Below are 23,154 nucleotides of genomic sequence, written 5' to 3'. Positions count from 1 at the left end.
TAGTTTTCTCCCAAGTATCCATCATCTTCTCGTTATATTCGATGTATCCATCAACCTATCTATTAGCCTATTATAAGAATATCTGTCATCTCAGGAATCATTCTCTCAGGTATCTCTTGGTGAATTCCTTATGCACTACTTGGCATATCATACGCACGCAAGTATCTGATGAAAGAATGAATACATTTTCTGTAAGGTACTTTATGACTTATTGAAAATACTGAAATGCTAAAGCTCTCTAGCTCTGGGCTTACCGAGGCTTGCTATGCAACATGTTCCTAGTATTGAAACATGAATCTCAGTTAAAAACAACTTGGTCCTAGAATTCCAAATTCCTTCAAATATCCTTCATTGCATTCTAGCCCTGTTAGGTCTGGGGTTGAGTACTTAATTCATCATGTACTAGCTATGAAACTTTGAATAAGTCTCTTAACACCCCTCAATTTCAGTTTTTCAGTTTCTTTATTTAGGAAATGTGGGTGATCTTAGAACCTATCTCATTAGGTGGTGGTAAAATTTAAAGGAGAACGTTCATGTGCAGTCAGTACTGAATCAGTACCCAATAATTATGTTAGCTGCTATCTTCATCATAGTTGTATTTTAAATGTTTTTCTTCTCCTGTGTTGAGATCCAGTTAGGACCCACTTTGATCCTCTAGCATGTTTTATGTATATGTTTTTCCTTCCATTAGGTCTTGTGAGTTACTCTCAGGGTATGCACAACGTCATATTTCCAGATCCAACTAAGTCCTTTCATGTCTCATCTGTATGCTCTTGACATGCGGTCAGCCTTTCACCCCGTTAGCTTTATCTACTTGCTTGTCATTCTCCTGCGGCTCCCATGTGCTGCTTGTCTGTCTCTTTCCCAGACTCTCTTCCCATTTCTTTTGATACTTAAATCATGGTCTTACTCAGATTCTGTCCTCTGCTCTTTTTTCATACCCTCCTCTTTGTCAATGATTTTGTCCACCTTATAATTATTTATCAATTCCTTTTGAACAATTTTAGATATTCTAGGCTTTTTACTTTGTATATTTTTTAAATATACACAATTCACTGTTGCACGAAGCATAAAGGGGATGAGTGGGGGTGTGGTAGAAAAATAAGTACTGATTGATGAACATTTTAGGTACGATCAATTATCATGACTCCTGGATTTTGTGTTGAAAAATGGTGCCAGAGTAGTTATTTTCTGTTTATAGGAAAAACCTTCAAGAGTACAATTCAAGTTACTGAAAACCTGATTAGGGTAACTTTCACTTCTGATATTAGTTGCACATGTTAGAACCAGAAATATGAGCTAAGTTGACCTGACTGGATCTATCCAACTGAAGACCTTAGCCTTAGAAATCTCCTGAAATTAAAATCGTCCAGTTGTGTATAGTAACAGCTTGATGGTTATTACAAAAAGTGTGCTCAAGGGCAAAAAAAAAAAAAAAAAAAAAAAAGATGGCAGAATTGAATTTAACTATATGAAATATAATAAAACAGCAGTTAGACTTCTGCTTGTAAGTCATCTCATGTAATGGGGTACCTAGAGATTAGAATCTGACTCTATGATAGTTTAGTTTGATTATTTTTTAAATATGATATCTGAAACTTGTTACATCTAGAAAGTGAGGGTTTGGATGATAGGAGCCAGGAGAGCAATTTTGGAGTTTTAGGTTAATGATGTAAGTATTCCAGCAAATGAGCAACCATTGAACATCCAAGTAACCACATGACAACTACTTTCTTTGACTTTTGTATAGTAATAAACATTTCGCAAAGTATGTTTGTATACATTTGCCTGATAATATCCCTCATCCCTCAAGGCAGCCCTTTTAGGGTTGCAAGAACTGAAATTCATAGAGAGTAGGTGACTTAACCCCCCTACTTTATAAACAGAAGAGAAGGATTCACGTTCAGGATTTCTGAATTATATTTTGTTTCTACTATACTGTACTATTTCTCGGTTATAAAGCTCTTGATCTGTTAGGCAAGAAGTAGATGCATACAGCAGGTGGGCGAAAGGCAAACAAGGGAAAGGTTTTTAAAGCTAGGCTTTAGCTTACATTACATTTTTGCTTCAGACAAGTCCTATCCCTGCTTTTCTTTGTAGAAACCAAATACCATTTTTTATCTTCAGAAACTTAGGGCCAAATGTGAGGAAAATCCTCTGTCCTTCCTTGGAAAGCCTGATGAGTGTGTATGTTTCTGGAATGTCACTGGCCTGACCAGTGACTTCACTGAGAAGCTTTTCTCTCATTTTCTGTACCCTGGTTGACAGAAAGCTGGCATTGTGATATTAGGGGTGAGAGCCATTGAAAACTTTTCTGGGATACCCAGATTCATTGTATAGTTTCATTTAACTTAATTTGCATGATGGCTCCTGAAACAGAAGGTGATGGTGTTTGGTCCTATATTTTTTTGGTTCATTATGAACTTGTCTGAGTTTTGTTTTGTTTTGTCTTTTCCTTTTGTTTCTTCGCTTATATTTTCATTTTGTATTGAATTGTACGTTTCATTAAACATCCTTATCTTCCATACCAGACGTGGCCTTTTTAAAAGGATAAATGTGTTTGTTTTCTTCCCTCTAACATTGGGTCAAGTTTCCTGTCCTGCAACTCAGCTATTATCCATTATTAATGTTATTTTTCTTTCTTTACCAAGGATGGCAATTTTCTATCCAAGTCCATAGATTGTACTTATCTGAGGCATAGGATAGGAAGCAAAGTGATTCCCCACTCCCTTCATTGAAAAGCTCATGTTAACTTTTATACCACCAGCCTCATCACTACCAAGTTATTTGACATATTATATTTGTCCAAGTTCCCATCTGCTAGGAAAATCTAATTGTGTGTGTGTACTGTAGCACTTACAGTACATTAACTTATAATGATACATTAAATAGTCACGATTTAGTATAAATTTTAATATGTTTAAGAGTTCTCATAGTCTGTGGCTTTATGCTGAAACTGTGATTGGACCCAATGTCGTATTGGTTTTTTTTTCAAAAATTTTTTAATGTTTATTTTTGAGAGAAAGAGACAGAGCACAAGTGGGGGAGAGGCAGAAAGAGAGGGAGACACAGAATCGGAAGCAGACTCCAGGCTCTGAGCTGCCAGCACAGAGCCAGATGCAGGGCTCGAACCCATGAACCATGAGATCAAGACCTGAGCCGTTGGAGGCTTAACTGACTGAGCCACCCAGACACCCCTCAATTGTTTTTTTTTTTTTCTTTTTACTCATTGACGTCACATTACGTGTCTTCCTGCGGTAGTTGTTGGCATTACTGAAGTTCTATGCTGTGGCCAAGTAGAGTCTGTCTATCCTATTTTATCAGTGTTTCCTTTGAAAGTAGCTGCCCTTGGAACCACTAGCCACAGTAAAGCACCTAAATCATTCTGATCAGTTGAACGCTAGTATGTTCTGAAAGGATTTAAAGTTCCAGCAGCTTTGTAATAGAGGTTTTCTTGACACTTCCTTTATTTATGCTTTGCCTAAGTTCTGACCCAGAATTTTTTTTAAAAGCATTCTATAGTTTGAATGTACTTAAGAGAAAACCAGTTCAGTTAGCTTCGTGACAGTCCTTCCCTTTATTGTTTAATTTTCCATCTAGGAGTCTGTTCTCTCTCATTCTGTAACTTTATGCACTCTTTTGCCTTACTGACTTTTCTAAGTTTTTCTCTTAGGAGGGCTTTATCTGCTGTGTTCTTAGCCCCTTATTTCTTACTAGATTCTTATTATCTCCTTTGGAACTATCTATAATTCTTCCTGCTGGCTTTAGTAGTTACCTTGCTTGCCAGCTGAAGACTACCTTTCCCCAATTTCATCCTCCCCACAATGCAGGTTCCTACTTAACTTTTCCCTAACCATGGCTCTGAGCTGTAGCCTTATCCTTTATTGGTTAAGTCCACTGCCTGAGTCCTGCCATCAGTGTCTACATAGTTCCCCATTTTTCCTGAAATGCAGACACAGACCTGGCCCCTCTGACATCTTTGAACAAAGTAACAGACATACTTTATGGCTGAAGGGCAGAGGAGTTGCCAGAAAAATGTATCACAATGATTTGGCTTGAACGCTCTCAAACACACCGCACCCCTCCCCCCCCCGCCCCCCCCACCAAATCAATGACTTGAACTGAAGCACAAACCCAAATAATGAATTTCCAGGCCATTGATTTTATTTTTAGAAGCCCCTGAATGAATTTTATTTTGTTCTAATGTAGAAACAGAGTATAAGAAGTGCAAACAATCAATAACAAGAAACACAGCAAGGTATCATTCTTAATGATAATATTGCCATTAATATTATGGCATTGGAGAAGGAGCAAGAATTTGTAAAATGGCATAGGAGAAATTAAAGTCAAAGCAAGGAATTGGTCATTTAAGAATGTTTGGGGAAAGTTGTTACTTTAAAATATGAGGTAATTAGCAAATGTTACAGGAAAAGACCCTCTTATTCTTCATTACTTTTGAATAATCTAATATATAACAGAGTTTTTCCTGTGTCACTCTTACCTCCACTACCCCTGACCTTCCTTCTCCATAGTTCCACCCAAAACTTGAAAGTCGGCTAGTGAGATCAGCTTCTGGAGATAGAGATAAAAGGGTCAGCTGGCTAGAATTACATCCAAAGGTCTGACTGTGGTGTCTCTGTGTGTGTGTATGTGTGTGTGCGTGTGTGTGTGTGTGTGTACACACACATACATACATATGTTTGCATCTTATCTTCAGATCCAACTTTCTGTTTTACTCTGTGACTAACTAATTTTTATCTGGTCCACTGATCAATCTTCAGCATGTAATTAATTAACCACTTGAAAGTGTAGAGGATTTAGCCAAAGTGGCTCTTAAATGTAAGTATCATGTTTATGGTATTTTGATGATTTCTCATAATCCCTCTTTTATTAAATGAAGCCCTGCAAGTCAGGCAGGGATCGCCATGCTTAGAGTGCTTTTGTTTCATACATGTTAATGAATGGTAAAGGGGAGCCAAATTTAAAATAAAGTGTGGGTATTCATTTTAGAACAATACTGTTGAGAAAACATTAACCCTTAAGGATGGTGTTACTGGGTTAGTCCTTCATTAACTGCATACATTTTTGTTTTTACTGTTTGTTGATTGCTTACTGTGTTTCAGGCCCTATGTCTCATGTTTTATTGTCATTTATATTTATTTTTTGGGTGCAAAAAACGTGATTTTATTAAAGCATGGGGACAGAACCCGTGGGCAGAAAAAGCTGCACAGGGGTTGTGAAGAGTGAGTGGTTATATACTATGGAGTTGGGAGAGGTAAAGTCAAAAGGGAGGGCTCCCGAAGGATTTTGATGTGCTCAAGAGGGCTCCTAAGGTACAGAGGCCTTGCTATTGTCAAGCTAAGGTTGTTTTCTTTCTAGTAAGACATTAACATTAAGACACTAGGGAGTTCCTGGAGACATGTTATACCATGTATTTGCCCCAAGTATTTGTCAATGGACTGCGGGTCATAAAGAAATTTAGTTTCACCTACCATTTCCTTCTTGTCTTTGTTCCCCCCGTCACTATGGAGGGGAGGGTGATGTTGGGGCTCCAGAAAACTGAGTCTATAAATTTCCAGAGATTAGGCTATTAATAAGATTGCCTTTTTCTTGTAATTTACTAAGACATATAACTGATAGAGATCACATGATCTCCAGGAGTGCCTGAGGAATATCCCACCTGTGGGAGAGGATGTTTGCACTGTGGCAGCCTGCCTTACGCTCCCTCATCATACCCCCCCCCCCCCGAACAGATTTGACCCTTAAATCTTTAAGGTTGCTGAAGGTGGAATGCCGCATGTTTTAAATGTATTGTCTTTTTCCACATAGCATCTAGTGATCACTTATCATAAAACTAAATGGAAAAAAATAAAAACCCTAAATGAGATTATGTCACCTCCAAGTTTTAAAATACTCTGTAAAGGTTTTAATATTTACTTTGTGCTGTGTTAATACAGCCACTCCAGCTTTATTTTGATTAGTGATAACATGGTCTATCTTTTTTGTTCTTTTCCTTTTAAGCTACTATTGTTACAGACAGCATAATGACTTTTTAAATCCAATCTAATGATTTCTACCTTTTCAGTGTAGTATTGACCGTTTTCCTTTAATGTGGGGTACTAATATGGTAGGGTTTGAATCTACTGTTTTGCTATTTATTTTCCCTGTCATCTATTCTTTGGTACTCTTTTTCTCTTGGATTAAATATTTTAGTGACTTTATATTCTCGTTGACTTATTAGTTACTACTTTATTAATGCTTGCATTAGTGTTTATAATATATATTTTTAACTAACTTCAAATGATACTATACCATTTTCTGTGTGGTATGAAGTCTTAAAATGATGTACTCCTGTTTTCCAACACTTGGGGGCTTTGTGCTATTGTTATCATACATTTTGTCTCAACATGTTTAAAACTCCTAACACATGGTTATTGTTTTTACTATCAATAATCATTTGTCTTTTATGTCTGCTCACATATATACCATTTCCAGCACTCTTCACTTGTTTGTGAAATCTTGACTTCCATCTAGAATCCTCTTCCTTCTCCCTGAAGAAATAACTGTAATATTTCTTACAGTGCTAATGAATTCTTTCATTTTTTGTACGTCTGGGGAATTCTCTTCACCACCTTCATTTTGAAAAGTGTTTTCACGGATATGGAATTCCAGATTGATAGTTTTTCCTTTCAGTGCTCCAAACGTGTTACTTCACTGTCTCGTTGTTTGCATAATTTTGGGCAAGCAGTCTGCCATCATTCTTACCTTTATTCCTTTGTTATGTCTTTTTGTTTTTTTTTAGTGTCTGGTTTTGAAGATTTTTCTCTTTCTCACTAGTTTTGGACAATTTGATTATGATGTACCTCGGATGTAGTTTTCTTCATATTTCTAGGCCGTGGAGTTCATTGAGCTTGTGGATCTCTGGGTTTATAGTTTTTGAATTGTAAAAGTTTAGCCATTACTTTTTTTCAGTTACTTTTTCTGTACCTCCTTCCTCTATTTCAGGGACTTCATTTGCATATATTTTATTATTACACATATATTAGTCCTTTTGAAGGTGTTCCATATTTGTCTCTGTTTTTTTGTTTTCTTTTTAATTTTTTTATTTGAGATAATTTCTGTGGCTATGTATTCCAGTTTTTTTCTTTTGTGGTGTCTAATCTGTTGTTTTTCCTATTCAGTCATCTCAGATATCATAACTTTTTTTCTCTAGAAACTCAGTTTGGGTATTTTTTAAAAAAATATCTTTTCTTTTCTGAAAATTCTCATTCTTTCTACAACCCTGTCAAACATATGAAATAGTTTTATGATAACTTCTTTCTGGTTATTGTTTCTGTCATTCGTGTATTTCTGGATCTGTGTTTATTAAATATTCTCCTAGGTGGTTATATTTTCCTACCACTTTGGGTGGCTAATAATTTTTGTTTGGGTGCCAATTTATTTTTTTTATTTTTTTATTTTTTTTACCATGTTGTGCTGTAGATACTTTTGTACTCTTATAAATACTCTTGTGCTTTGTTTGGGGAGACAGTTAAATTACTTGCAAATAGTTTGATACTTACTTATGTGGCTTGTATTTAAGCTTTGTTACATGGAATCAGAGGAGCCTTCAATCTAGAGCTTATTTTCCCCCAAGAGTGATACTCAGTAATAGTCTGCTGAGTATTCTACTCAATATCCCATGAATTTTGAAGTTTTCCCACTCTGGCTGATGAGATCAAGTACTGTTCCCAGCCCTGTGTGAGAATCAGGCACAGTTACCTCCAGTGCTTTTAGCTGATTCTTTCTCCAGCCTCTAGTGGTTTTCTTACATGCGTGTGCTCATCAGTACCAGAGCTAAAGACATAGGGGAAATCTCTTGAGATCTCCCGAGCTTTTTCTCTGTGCTACTCTTTTCTTTCTGGTACTCTGTCCAAAGAACTCTATCTGCCTTGGCATTAACAGACTCTCACCTGCCTGTCCTCAACTCATGGAGACCCCATGATTCTGCCTGGCTTCCTCTTCTCTGTGCTGCAGTTTGGAAACTCTTTCTAAAAAGTGAGCTATCGGGGCGCCTGGGTGGCTCAGTCGGTTGAGGGTCCGACTTCGGCTCAGGTCACTATCTCGCGGTTCGTGAGTTCGAGCCCCGCGTCAGGCTCTGGGCTGATGGCTCAGAGCCTGGAGCCTGCTTCCGATTCTGTGTCTCCCTCTCTCTCTGCTCCTCCCCCATTCATGCTCTGTCTCTCTCTGTCTCAAAAATAAATAAGCATTAAAAAAAAATTAAAAAAAAAAAAAGTGAGCTAGCACAGTCATAGAGCTCACCTTGTTTCCCCTTTCTCAGGTGCCACTGTCCCACACTGGTGTCTACTGTCTGAAAACTATTGCTTCAGGCAGGGTGGTAAGTCTAGTCCCTGTTTTTCCATCTTTGGCCAGAAGAGGAATTTCCCTTTGGAAGTTCTAATAGTTTCTAATTTGATTATAATTTGTAAGATGATCTAGTGTCTATTTCTTGAAACTCAGTTTACCACTCCCTTTCTTATTTACTGTGTTGCAGCCATACTCAATTGCTATCCCCACCTCAGATTTGTCTTTACTCTTGCAGATCCCTTTGTTTCAGCCCAAATGCCACTTTGTCATGAACGCATTCATCATGTTGATGCCCCCCATCATTCTCTATCTCTTGAACCCTACTTAGTCATAGCACTCGTCCTTATCTGAAAGGATCTTGTCTATTCGTTTCTGTTTTTCTCTTCCTTTCTCTGCCTGCTTACTTACAGCACACCCCATTTGGACCAAGTTCTTGTCATCTTTTTTTTTTTTTTTAAAGGTTTTTTTTTTTTTTTTTAATTTATTTTTGAGACAGAGAGAGACAGAGCATGAACAGGGGAGGGGCAGAGAGAAAGGGAGACACAGAATCGGAAGCAGGCTCCAGGCTCCGAGCCATCAGCCCAGAGCCCGATTCGGGGCTCGAACTCACGGACCGTGACCTGAGCCGAAGTCGGACACCCAACCGACTGAGCCACCCAGGCGCCCCCTTGTCATCTTATTTTTAATGTGAATCTCCAAGGCCAAAAAGAGTGTTTGGCACATAATAAATGCTCAATAAATATCTGACACATAAATGAGTAATTGTATCTGGCTCTCACATAACTCCAGAAATACGCATTACCATTTCATAGATGAGGCAACCTGTTCACTCAACCAATAACTGTTACTGATCAGCTATGAGCTCGTACTTCTAGGACATGAAAAGATAATACTCCATTTCTGGTGGTGCCCACCACTCTTACGTTTCTGTTTGCTGTAGATGCCCACTGTACTTGAAGTTGTTTTTAGTTGTGGTTTCTGTATGCTTCATTACTGGACCAATTTATTTTAGTATTTAAAGGTTAACTTTGAGTTATTAATAGATGCAAATTACTTAGAATGTTCAAGTAGGAGCTGAAATTGTTGAACTTGAAATTAAGTTTTTAGGAATTTGGGTGTTTACTTCTTTGGGATTTATATCATCTAAATAGACAACTAAAAAGTGGGGCATTTAAGTCCGTAATAGGAAATGTGGATTCTTTGTTGTTTTTTGGTATGGAAATATGATGCTTTCTAGTTAGACCATCTATATAGTATTGAAATTTTATGGCACAATCTGCTTAATTTGTTTCATTTGCAAAAACAAAACAAAACATCATTACAGTCACATACTAATTACTAGCCATACATCATTCATTTGAAATAAAGCCTAAAGCATTTTGTAGTTATAAGCAAAAAGGTCTCTTATGATTCATCACTTTGCAAACAACATTGTTTTAAGGTTGCTTTTTTAGATCCAAATATCATCTAGTGCCTGGGAAGCATTTTCTGTATTCTGCAACTCTCATTATATAGGCTTCCATATTCTCTTCTGAGACTATTTTGGAAACATAATGGAAAGGGGGAAACTGGACTCATGGAACTAAGTTACCATAGACTAGATAGTTGTGTCACACTTGTGGCTTAAGGTGTAATTGTAGCTCTAGGCTGCTTTGCGTTTCATTCTTGAGGCCTTCAGAAAGGGTCTTAAAGTGCATTTTTAATAAGGTTGAATAAATACTATAATACTCTCCTTAGTGGTCTGTCCCCATTAACATGAAGGTGAAAAATTGATGAAAATGGATTATATACATACTATTCACAAAGTCTCAAAGTATCTCCCTATAAAATGCTTATTGTAAAGGAAAAATATAGCAACTTTACATTGGAAAAACTGGTGAACATCACTGTAACCAAATGTGTGTGTGTGTGTGTGTGTGTGTGTGTGTGTGTAAGATAGAGGGAGAGAGAGAGAGAATAGGATAAAACAAGTGGGGCAAAATACAAACAATGGGTTAATCTGGGTAAAGATTTTTTGGTATTTTTAAAACTGAAATTATAAGTTTTTAAAATTCCATTTACGGTAACATAACAAAAACATAAAAGACTTTGGAATAAATTAGCCAAAGCTGTGTAAACTACTAACAGAGATAAACTAGGCAAAATATGCAAGTCGTCTGTTTTAAGACCGTAGACAACCAGTAGAGAAAAATTGCAAGCCTTGAGAAAACAGAAACTATACTAACTTCATGAGTGCCCAGCTTTTGGCCTGGTGAAAAATTTACAGTTATAGCGCAGAGAACTGAAGTTTAAGCAGAGGCTGTTTTTCTCTAAGCAGAAGAGGCAGAGATCAGAATTTGTAGCAGTTGAAACAGCTGGACTCTGCTGGGCAGGGCATTAAAGGGGAAGGGGTTGTACAGAAAGGGTCCTCTCTGGTCCTTGTGCAGATCTCCACTGAGTCTGTGCCTGGAGGCTGCGCTGTTCCTAGGCTGATCGAGATTTGTCACAGGGCACTTGTTACAAGTTGGGAGTGGAGTGGCGATCCTAGAGGTCCAGCATTGCTGGGAGGCATGGGATTTCTGGCTCTGCCAAAATAGAGAAATCATCTTAGCACCTCATTTGCTCACTTGGGTATTTATTCAAACAACTGGAAAGGTTGTACTTGAGGAATGAGTACCACACCCTGAAGAAGTACCTACTCTAGGGGCACCTGGGTGGCTCAGTCAGTTGAGCGTCCATCTTTAGCTCAGGTCATGATTTCACCGTTTGTGGGTTCGAGCCCCGTATCGGGCTCGACAGCTCAGAGCCTAGAGCCTGCTTTGGATTCTGTGTCTTCCTCGCTCTCTGCCCCTCCCCACCTTCTCTCTCTCAAAGATAAATACACATTAGAAGAAATTTTAAACAAAACAAAAAAGAAGGACCTACTCACGACTCACCTTAAGGAAACCTATAATCGAGTCTTGCAGACTCCTCTGGGAAGAAAGTTTAGATACCAAGTTCCGGGGGCTAGGGTGAATCCTTTACTTCCCACCGCTACACTAACAGTGAGTAAACTCAAACCTATACAACTTAAGGTTATCACCCAGTGATTTGCCTGCTAAAACTAGAATGAACATTCCTCAAAGGAATATTATAACTCAACAGTTGTTGCAGTATTGTAACATTAAATAGTAAAGAAAAATGAAATGGGATTTATCATCAAAGAAAATCAAACCAGACCCAAGATGGCCCGGATTTGGGATTTCACAGGCAAAGACTTTACTGTGGATATTATGATTATGTTCAAAGAACTACAGGAAATTATCTTCAAGGAATTAAAACAACAACAACATGGTCTTAATGGAGAAGTCTCTTCAGGGAAATGAAAACTATAAAAATTTACCATATGGAAATTCTCAAACTGAAAAGTTTAATCACTGAATTGAAATATTTAGCATGTAGGTTTAATAGTGTATTGGAGATGCGGAAGAGTCCGCGAGTTTGAAGGCAGCTCTACAGAGGTAATTTTATCTTAAGGATGTAGGCCAAAAAAAAAAAAAAAAAAAAGTGTAAAAAACGAACAGAACCTTAGGTATTGTGGGTCAATACCAGTCATTCCAAAACATTTGTAATTGGAGTCCCCAAAGGAGAAGAGAGTGAGATTGTGGCTGACAAAATATTTGAAGAAATAATGGCCAAGACTTCCAAATTGGGTAAATTGGGTGAGGAGTAGAAATTGAAGATTCAAGAAGCTCAGCATATCCCAAGCAGGATAATGTAAAGGGAAAAAAAAAAAAAAAAAAAAAAAAAAAGACCTTGGCACATCCTGGTCAAACTGCTGAAAGCCAAAGATAAAGAAAAATCATGATAGTAACCTGGTGCATTAGGGGTGGGCAGACACATTGCATGTGGGAAAATGAGAGATTTTGCTAACTCTGCAGAAATAATGGAAAGCAGAAGTCAACAGAAGGGTGTAAAGTGTCGAAGTAATAACGAAAAACTAACCCTGTAGGGGCACATGGGTGGCTCAGTCGGTTAAGTATTGGACTCTTGATTTCAACTCAGTTCATGTTCTCAGGGTTCCTGAATTCCAGCCCCACCTCAGGCTCCCCGCTGCCCCTCCCTCCCTCTCTTTCTCTGTCTCCCTCCCTCCCTCCCCCCCTCCCTCCCTCCCTCCCTCAAAATAAAGAAACTTAAAAACAAAACCTGTAAAGTCAAAATTCTCTATTTAGTAGATACCCTTCCAAAAATAGGGTAAAATTAAGACATTTTTAGTGAGCTGAGTTTGTAGCCATCAGACCTGCCCTACAAGAAATAAATGCTAAAGGTTATCCTTCAAGCCAGAGGGAAATGACACCAGATGGAAACTTCCAATCTACAAAAAGGAATAAGAGTGCCTGAAATAGTAAATAAACTGTTTCCTCTTCTCATAAATTACTTAAAATTGATAATTAAAAAAAAATCCGGCAGGATGGGGTTTCTAATGTACATAGAAGTAAAAGCTAGTAATTGCACAAATGATGGGGGTACCACAAATGGAATTGCACTGTTATAGCATTACACATATGAAATGAATCTCAGGCAGTGTGAGATGTGAGTGAAATGTAGAAAAAGGAAAATATATACACGTACAATATTGACCTAATAGTAACTCTAGGAGGCTGATATATAAAGATGCATTTTGTTAGTCTTCCAGCAACCAGAAAAAAATATAATTAAAAGAAATAGAGCTCAAAGGCCAATGGAAGAAATAAAACGGAATACTAAACATTGCTTGACTACATCTCTTTTATCTTTTTCTTGCTTTTGTAGTTGAAAAGCAAAAGGGACAAATGGAAAACAGAACAATAAGAAAAGTAGCAAAGTTACGTATATTTCAGGAAACGTATACTTCAAGGCAGAGCGTATCATAAGAAATAAAGAGTGATATTACACAATGATAAAAGGAGTAGTTTACTAGGAATAATCGTCTTAAATATGTAAGCTTCTAGTAACAGCATCAAAATTCATCAAGCACAAACTGGCTGAATTAAATGGAGAAATAGATAACTCCCTGATCCTAACCTTATCATGACCCTTTTTCAGCAAATTCTAGGAAAAACTATAGACTAAAAAAGAAAAAAAAAAAGACAGTAAATACATAGAAAATCAAGTTCTGTCAGCGGTTTTGTTCTAATATTTGTGGGGCTTCCTCAGAACAACTCTAGGGTATGCATTGTCTTCAAATACACATGGTACATTCACCAAAGTAGACCCTGTGGGGACATAAAATATATCTCTATAATTTTCAAAAGATTGAAATCTTGCTGAGTGTGTTTTCTGTTAACAGTAAATTGGATAATAATAATGGAACATCTCACTGTTTGAAAATTGCATAATGTGGTTTTTTAATTACCTGTGAGTCAAAGAAAAAATTATTTTGAGTGAATGGAAACACTGAAAACAAAACCAAATTCTCAAATTATGGATATCAGGACTCAAAAGAATTTCAGTACAAAAAATTAGACTCAAACATACATGCAAAGAGTAACAAAATATTTTTATATATCAAATATTTCAGTACATAAAAAGACCAAGTGGTATAATGTTGGCTTAATTTAAAAATTAATGTACTAAACCACAGTACCAGAGAAAGGAGAGAAAAATCACATTACCTAAAGAATCGCAAAATGAGAAGTATTTAGAATTTGAATTTATGATAAAAACTCTTAGCAACTAGAAATAGAAGGAACTTCCTCAACCTGATAGAGGACATCTATGGAAAACATGTAACTCCCCTCATAATTGATGGTGAAGGATTCAATGCTTTGTCATTTCTGATTGGAATCTAGGTGAGGATATCTATTCTTATGCTTCTATTCAGCATTACAATGCATGTTTGAACCTGTATAGTAAGAAAAGAAAAAGAATTTAAAGTCCTGTGCATTGGAAATGAGGAAGTAAGCCATCTTTATTTTTGAGTGACCTGTTGTAAATTCCTTATGAAATCATACAGACAAACTTTGTTGAAGTAACCAGTGAGTTTAATAAGATCACAGAATAATCAGTATATGCAAATAAGCTGTATTTTTCTCTGTAAGCAGTGAGATCTTGGAAAACAAAATAAAAATAGTACTATTTACTCTACCATCCAAAAACTTAAAATACTTAGGAAAAATTTTCACTAACACATGCTAATTTTCTATGGCAAAAACTACAAAATATTGCTGAGAGAAATTAAAGAAATTATAAATGAGCTACTTTCCATGCTCCTACAGTGGAAGGCTCAGTATTGTTAAGATGTCATTTTTTCCCCTCTAATGATCTTAGATTTCGAATATTTGATACACATTCCCAGTCAAAATCCTAGCAGGTTTTATTAGCGTAATTGATAGGAAATTACAAAAAATTTGTATGGCATGCAAAGAACCTAGAAGACATAAAATGAGTTTTGAAAAAGAACACACTTGGAAGACTTTTAGACTTTTAGACTTTTAGACTGTGATAGCAAGACAGTAACACTTTGGCTTAAAAATACACAAACTTTTTCTAGAAAGTTTAGAAATAAACCCACAACAATACCATCAACTGACTTTCAGTAGAGACTTCAAGGCTAGTCAGTGGGCGGAAAGGAATTTTTTTTGTATCCTGTACTGCAACTGTACTGCAAAACTTGGATACCCTAGGAACTAAAATGAATCTCACGTCCTCTGTCATACCGCACAGAAAAATTAATGAGGGGCGGAATATTGACCTAAACATGCAAAACTAGAAAACAGGTATTAAGTAGTATAAACCACTTAGCAACACAGTTGGACAATTTCTTAGAAAAGTATACGTTTATACTCTATTTTTTAGACACTTAATGGAAATGAGAAGATTCATACAAGAATATTCAGAATGTTCTGTATTAGTTTCCACAGGCCTCCAATAACAAATGTCCACAACTGCGGTGGCTTAAAACCACAAATTTATTCTCTCACATTTCTGGACACCAAAATACCTAAATCGAGGTGTTGGCAGGTTGGCTCCTTCTGGAGGCTTTGAGGGAGAACGTGTTCCATGCCTCTCTTCTCACTTGTGATAGCAGCTCATAGTCAAGACTTTGTCTATCTAGCTGCTAGGATCTCTCCAATCTCTGCCGCCTCCTTTGCATTGCCTTCTCCTGTGTGTTTCTCTCTCCCTACCCCCCTTTTTAAAAATTAAAATGACATCAGTCACTTAATTTAGAGCCCACCCTAAACCCAGCATGATCTCGCGTGGAGATCCTTAATTGTATCCGCAAAGATCTTATTTCCAAATAAAGTCACATTCACAGATACCTGGGGTAAGAACTTGACATATGATTTACCCAGTTCCCTGTTTAACCCAACCCACCACATAGCCCCAAACTGAAAAACAAAGAGTCCATCAACAGAAGTGAGTAAAGAAATGTTGGTATATTTTTACAACAAAATATCACTCATTAGTAAAAGGGAACCAAATATCTAATCACACAGCATGTATATGAATTTCAAAGTCCTTTTGTTCAGTGAAAGAAGCAAGACACAAAAAGTGTTTACTGAAGGTTTCATTAATATCAATTTCAAGAACAGGCAAAACTAAGCTATTATGGTAGAAATAAAAACATTGGGTTTCTTATGGTAGGGTGGGGATTGTCTGGAAGCAGACATGAATGAATTTAAGACACCAGAATGGTTGTGGGTTTTATGCCAGCTTTTTAATTCATCAGATATGAAACTTCTGTGTTAAGAGTATTTGCTAAGACTGCCAAATTAAATAAGTCTCTCGCTCTCTAGCTTTCCCGCTTACAGATCCTGAGTATCGACAGAACTCATTTGGACCTCCTGTGAAATCCTTAGTGGTCCAGAACTGATAAGCACTTGTAAACAAAGATAAAGCAATATCTGATGGCTATAACCAATTTTCTGTTTCTTGACTAGCTGCAGGAATATACATTTCATCCTTTTAATATTTTTTGTATGATTCTTGGCTTTGCTCTTATGGAAAAAATGTTAAAAACATACCATATGTACTTTGCTGTTGTGTAGTTTTTAAAAAATAATTTTAGCCTCAGAGCTTTAATATCATAAGAACGCATTGATTAAAAAAAAAAAAACACAAAACATTTTTTGTATTCTGAGCACTACCCAGGCATAAGGTGCTTAAATAGCTGTGTTTTTGATGCATTTCTTGAAATGAACTATTCTTTTTTTCTGGAGCATTCTGGAGATCTTGAAAATAGTGGCCAGCTAACGGTAAAGGGTAGGTATTTTTTTTTATGCAGTTTAAGAAATCAAGTTAACTTTTTTCAAAGTGTCTTAATTCTGTTATTAGATTTACATTATTTTCTTAGCTGTTGCTTTCCTCCCTCAACCCTTTGTCATTTTCTAGTCTTGTCTTTGACAAGGATGCATTTGTTTTTCACCTTCCCTTTGCTTATTTGCACCTCTTCCACAGAGAACAGAAGAATTAGCTAATAAGGAAATATGAGTGGAAAGTGCAGTGTGAGGGGACAACAAACACAAATCTGGAAAAAATACTAAAAATTCAGCACAACGGGAGGCAGTTGGAAAAAGAAAGGAATCTGAAACAGTACAGCCGGGTGTCTCCACAGTGTTTGGTCACATAACTACAGTGGAGAAAGTCCATTCCTACTCCTAGGAAAACATAGTAGGAGTAATTGGAGTATTAGATGGCTTTTAAGATACGATTGTTAATTTCCACACTTGATGCTCTCAGTGACACGCACACATGACTGGCAGCAAGTTAGCTTGAGGACCATGTCCTACCTGCCATGTGACTTTGAAGGAGTCCTTTAGCCTTCCTGAAACATTGTTCTGTTATTCCTTTTTTCTTTTAAATATAATTTATTGTCAAACTGGTTTCCACACAACACCCAATGCTCATCCCTACAGGTGCCCTCCTCAATGCCCATCACCCACTTTCCCCTCCCTCCCACCCCCCATCAACCCTCAGTTTGTTCTCAGTATCCAAGAGTCTCTTATGGTTTGACTCCCTCCCACTCAGTAACTTTTTTTTCCCCTTCCCCTCCCCCATGGTCTTCTGTGAAGTTTCTCAAGATCCACATATGAGTGAAGACATATGGTATCTGTCTTTCTCTGACTGACTTATTTTGTTCTGTTATTCCTGATACATGTACAAAATATATGAACTAAAGGTTTAGAGTAGCCAGTCAGTTCAGATGAAAGTGAGTGTCTTTTCAGTCAGTTGGTTACTTGTAGTGTTAGGTAAATGGATGGTTAAAATAGTTCCATAGTGACTTTAGGGAAGAATAACAAAGATACTGCGCACGTACTAAGATTTCTTTTCAGGCGAGCCTGTGCACGTCTGCAGGCGAGAAGGGCGGAGGGTGGGGGCGGGGAATGCGCCAAGTTTCGAATAAGCTGGTTCCTGAATATCTCTTATCTATTAAAGAAATTAAAGAGAACCAGATATGGTATTAGACATAGTTGGTATAAAAATGTCTAACGGATTCTGTTGTTTCCCCCATAAAACAATGGATGGCATTAAAATTATGTGTGAAAACATAATCATAATGAGATGATGCAAGATTACATCTTCCTTTTTGCCCTTTGTCTACTTTTTGCCCTTTGAGACAGATGGAAAGAATCAGATGATCCAAGGGTGGCAGTCATGACTTAGGCATCCAGTCCGTACCTGTTGCTTTATTATTTTCTCAAGTTCTTTCATCTCACTTGTCTCTCCTCTGACAGCACTTAATGTTGCCAACAAACAGAGGTGTGACATAAAAATTACCCTTAGACTTCTGGATATTCTTGATTGATTTTCACCAGTCACTGCTTTAAAGGTTTTTTTTTATTTGGCATGGAACATCTCTAATTATGGGGTGGGGACATTGCAGGAACACTGCCCCCTGCTTTCAAATAGCAGTTAAAGTATTTTCACTTTCTTTTTTATGCCTTCAGATTGATCTTCAGATTACAACTCCCTATTGTCAGAGTTTGGTGATGTGAGTTTATATTACTAAGACTAGGTATCGATCAGTTGAAAGGATAACTCTGTGAAAGTTAAGTTCTAATTTATTAACTGTCTTTTTTTTTTCAAATGTTTATTTATTTTGAGAGAGAAAGAGTGCGCACAAGCATGAGCAGGGGAGGGGCAGAGAGAGAGGGAGAGGGAGTCCCACGCAGACTCCACACTGTCAGCACAGAGCCAGACTCGGGGCTCAATCTCACAAATCATGACCTGAGCCGAAATCAAGAGTTGGACCCTGAACCAGCTGAGCCAGCCAGGCACCCTTCATTATTAACTGTCTCACAGTTAAACTTTCATAACCTTCTTTTCTTTCTCCTCCTCTTTTTTAGTGACTCTCTTACCATTGAGAGCATTATTTGGAGCACCATAGCTCTTCATTTCTGCATTCAGCCTTGCCTGGAGCAGACAAGTGCGAGGTTCCTTAGTAAGCAAATGGAACACAAATCCTGTGTTGACAGATCATGTGAAATAATGAAGAAATAGATGTTCTTCAAGAATAAAAAAAATATATATTTTTTCTGATTTTTAAACTTTTTACTCTTTGATCCTATATGAGGAAAGACTCTGATTTGATTAATGACAAAAAGAACCCTGCTATTCTTATCACAGATCCCAAGAGCTAGACCTTAGAATGTTAGTGTACTTTAAGACTTTTGTTTTTAAATAATGGGGACAGCCATGTGTCCTGCAGGATCAGAGTAGGCTATTCAATAGTAGACTGAAGACCAGAATGAGTTCCAGGTGATCTCTCAGGTTTTTTTCCAGCTCAGTGATTTTTGTTCACTAAAATACATTTATTTTTTATTAGTCTAAATCCTATTTGAAATTTGGAAGAAAGAACAATATGGAAAGGACATCTGATTTTAAAAGATGTTGCTCTAAAATGTGTTTTTAGGTTTCCTGGCTTTGTCAGGGTTTTTCATGAATTCATAGCATTTTGTTCTGCATTACATCATACACTTACTCTGTCTTTTCAAGGTAACTGTCCCTAGTGCCAGGTAAACTCATTACTCATACAAATCTAGGTTATATTTTTCTAGGAAAATTAATTACTTTATCCTGGCTACATATGGTTAGCTTGTCAGCAGGAAAGCTTTAACATATTTGGGGACAGTATAATCGAGGCATTTAGGCAGTTTTTTTCTCTTTGTGCATAAATTAGTACATTAATATAGGTTAAAATTAATATATTTTGTAATAATATTTTCCTGGGATACTTCTCATGTTTATGGCAAAGTAACAAACTATCATGAATAAGGGCACAGGTTGAAAACATGCCACGGGAGCATCATACACCTTTTGAATGGCCATAACCACGTGTACTCATGTGAGTCCTCTACCTTACTATTCTAGAGGGTATATTAAATGGAATAGAGCACTAATACAGAGTTGGCCCAATATAATGTGAATACCATTTGCAATGGTTAAGCATAAAAATTTAGAGAATTTAGTTTATTTGGGAGCATTTAAGACACGTTTGGGGCTCCTGGGTGGCTCAGTCGGTTAAGCAGCCGACTTCAGCTCAGGTCATGATCTCGCGGTCTGTGAGTTCGAGCCCCACATGGGGCTCTGTGCTGACAGCTCAGAGCCTGAAGCCTGTTTCAGATTCTGTGTCTCCCTCTCTCTGACCCTCCCCCAATCATGCTCTGTCTCTCTCTGTCTCAAAAATAAATAAACGTTAAAAAAAAAATTAAAAAAGACACGTGAAATGACGTTATGAGAAGTAATCACTGTTTGACTCAGTGTAGCTGCACATATACTGCCCAAACAGAAGGATGCATGCCTGCTAACAATTGCCATTCTAACCGGGCTTCATTTTATCTTTCTAAAATTTTATACTAAATGTATTCTATGAAACCGTTATTAGTTCTTGTTTTGTTCTTACGTCTTTTTTGAGCTTATAGTCTTTTTACTTTTTTTGTTTCAATGTTTGTTTATTTTGAGAGAGTGAGTGCTAGAGCATGAGCAGCAGAGGGGCTGACAGAGGGAGAGAGGGAATCCTAAGCAGACTCCCTACTGTCAGTGCAGAGCCTGCCATAGGCCTCGCTCGATTCCACAAACCGCGAGATCCTGACCTGAGCCGAAATCAAGAGTCAGATGCTCAACCCACTGAGCCCCCCAGGCCCCCCACCCTTTTTACTTTCTTGTAAGAAGAAAAAAAATATTTCCCCTAGACAGCCAAATTTGAAGACATTCCTTGAACTCAGAATTTTAAGACCTTTTCAAAAGTTCTGTGTGGAGGGCAATTAACTACATCAGTCAAACTCTTAGAATCTTGGCTGTATCCACTTAAACATTAAAACATCAGGTGACTAGAGAGAATCCTAAATGTGAATTAGATATTTATATTATTTGCTAAGAAACTTCTCAATCACTGTAAGGATTTGGTCCATCTGAAAATGTATCTGCTGAGAGTTAACTCCTTACTGCTCAGTTCTTGTTAGATGAGTATGCTGGGCTGTATTGTTATGTCCAAGCAAGTATCCTTTTGGATCTAATATCTTTTTGGACCTAATAAATCCAGGCTTTTGTCTGGTCTATTTAACTTTAAACAGCAGCCATTGTATTATTAGCAGATAGTCTTCTGTCTCCTGAACAGAAATCCTATAAGCTTTGTGTGACATTGTTCTTTACGTTTTCTTTTATACTCTGTGACTAACAGACCTATTCCCTATTTTAACCGTAAAGTGTTGTGTCACTGTTGGTTGTTTTTTGTTTTTGTTTTTTTCCTGAACTTGCCTCACACTGCTTTTATTTATAATAGCTGTTGAAGTTCAATAGGTTTACTGTTATTACATCATCAATGTGTTTAAAGTCTCAATCCCTAGCACGTTTGGTCAGTGAATTCATACACAGCTTAAATGCCCTTTGTCTCCAGCCTTCAGTTAAATGGCTGTTCTCCCCTGTGATAGAACACAGGGGAGTAAGTTTAAGGCAAGAACTTGCTGACTCTCTAGGCTTTTTGTTCTTTTCAACATCTTCAGCCCCCACGCTCCCAACAAGGGAATGCAGAGTCCCAAACAGGGTTAACTTGGCATCTGATGGACCCATAGCTTTGCATGGCTTCTGGCTCTGGCTACGCCCATGTTCCTTAACATCCACTCTGCTAATTTAGTGTGTGTCAGGAGTCATTCTACTTCTCTGTGTTTCTCTAGAAAGTCAATTTAGTACAAATTGGGACCTATTTACTTTCCCTCCATCTAACACATACTGTTAGTCAGCAGGGCTTCTGAGGACAGCAGTTGCTATTTGAAGAAAACAAACCCTCTTTAGACCTTTCTGAATGTTTTAAACATGACCCAACCTTTTCCAGTGTTGAACAAAAATTAATGAGAGAAATGCTTTGTCATTTGTTGCCTCTGTACCCTGCCACCTTTTTTAAAATTTAGTCTTTGTTGAAAAATTATATGTACCTTATCACTTTAACTTTGTCATTTAATTAAAGCTTTCTTTTCCCTGAGCATCTAAATTGTTAATTTTTTCTTTGAGGGATGACTCTTGATTGCTCACAAAAACAAGCAAGGCTTTTCTCTCTCTCCCTGCTATCAGTTTTAAGGGACATATTGCTTCCTCGGCACTGTCATACCAATAAATCATCCCAGATTACTTGCAGTCGTACAGTACTAAAGTATACCATGCATTTTAAAGGAAATCTGCTATTTTCTTTTCAATCAGATGAGCAATGTGAAGAGACTCCGGCCACGGCTCAGTGCTATTCTCTTTAAGCTTCAGTTTGAAGAGCAGGTGAACAGCATCAAACCTGACATCATGGCTGTCAGTACTGCCTGTGAGCAGATAAAGAAAAGCAAAAGCTTTAGCAAGTTGCTGGAACTTGTGTTGCTAATGGGAAACTACATGAACGCTGGCTCCCGGAATGCTCAAACCTTCGGATTTAACCTTAGCTCTCTCTGTAAAGTGAGTTGTTTTTTTTTTTTAAACACATATTTGCCTGGACACTTATTCTTAAATGTCAGCCCTGATTACATTATTTAAATATTTTTATTTTGATGTGTTCATTATCGAGAATTTGAACCAAACCATGGACCCAAACCCAGAGTGAACTGAGCTAATTTACTCAACCTCTGAGCTAAATCCAAATATTAATTTTCTCTGATCTGCAAATCCAACTGAAGGATTTTGTTTAATAACAGAATTATGTCATAAACCTATCCTTTCCCAACCTAATGAAATGGAACATCAAAATATTTAAATCTAATATTCAATTCAAGTGACTGCAAATGGTGGTATATACATATTGAGAATTGCTTAAGATTGTCGCTTCAGTTTTTACTTTAGCTATTTAAATAGTTCTGTGTGTTTTTGTTTTGTTTCGTTTTTTGCAAGCTGACTAAAGGGAGAAAAGAGTGAGACTGCTTTATATAAAGGGGGAAATTCCTCTTATTAGGAATAGACAGACATACCTTGGGTATCGTTAATGATTTTGAAATGTTTGTATCTAAATATAATTTTAAAGGATGTGAAAATTGAGTAAGTTTAGAGATTTGTTTTTTTTTTTTCCTCCTGAGTTCTTCCACATGTTAAATACTGTTACGGCAAATATATTCACTGTTTTCATATAACAGAGTTCTTTCCTAGGAAGAGGGCCATAGCAATAGTGCTTTATTGATCTGCTTACAATGAATTCTTCTTGTTACACATCACAAGAAAAGCCTTCTTTTGTTCTTGACCTGCTAACATCTATACCACCTGATTAAGGAATTTGATGACTGATCCCCCCCCCCATCCAGAAGTTTGCTTTATACCACTTGATTTTTCTGAAAGACCTACATTAGCATGTATGTAACCTCTTTTCAAACTGAAATCCGAAGAGGATTTTCGCTTTTACAAAAT

General features: G+C 37.2%; 1 protein-coding gene across 4 annotated transcripts in view; it reads left to right on the top strand.

Moving 5' to 3' along the window:
* DIAPH3 (diaphanous related formin 3) overlaps window positions 1-23,154 on the top strand; it is a 522,043-nt gene that overhangs the window by 251,714 nt on the left and 247,175 nt on the right. For all 4 annotated transcript variants that reach the window (XR_007461112.1, XM_049647035.1, XM_049647034.1 and 1 more), the window contains one exon: window positions 21,979-22,218. Coding sequence is in view for 3 of the 4 variants with exons in the window: in XM_049647035.1 (XP_049502992.1) it covers window positions 21,979-22,218 (240 nt within the window). In the remaining variant the exon portion in view is untranslated. The remainder of the gene's footprint in view (window positions 1-21,978; window positions 22,219-23,154) is intronic.

Source organism: Panthera uncia, assembly GCF_023721935.1.
Source record: "Panthera uncia isolate 11264 chromosome A1 unlocalized genomic scaffold, Puncia_PCG_1.0 HiC_scaffold_16, whole genome shotgun sequence".
In the NCBI taxonomy this organism is placed as follows: Eukaryota; Metazoa; Chordata; class Mammalia; order Carnivora; family Felidae; genus Panthera; species Panthera uncia.
Note: the sequence above shows the minus strand (reverse complement) of the source record. Positions and strands in the feature narration are given on the sequence as shown.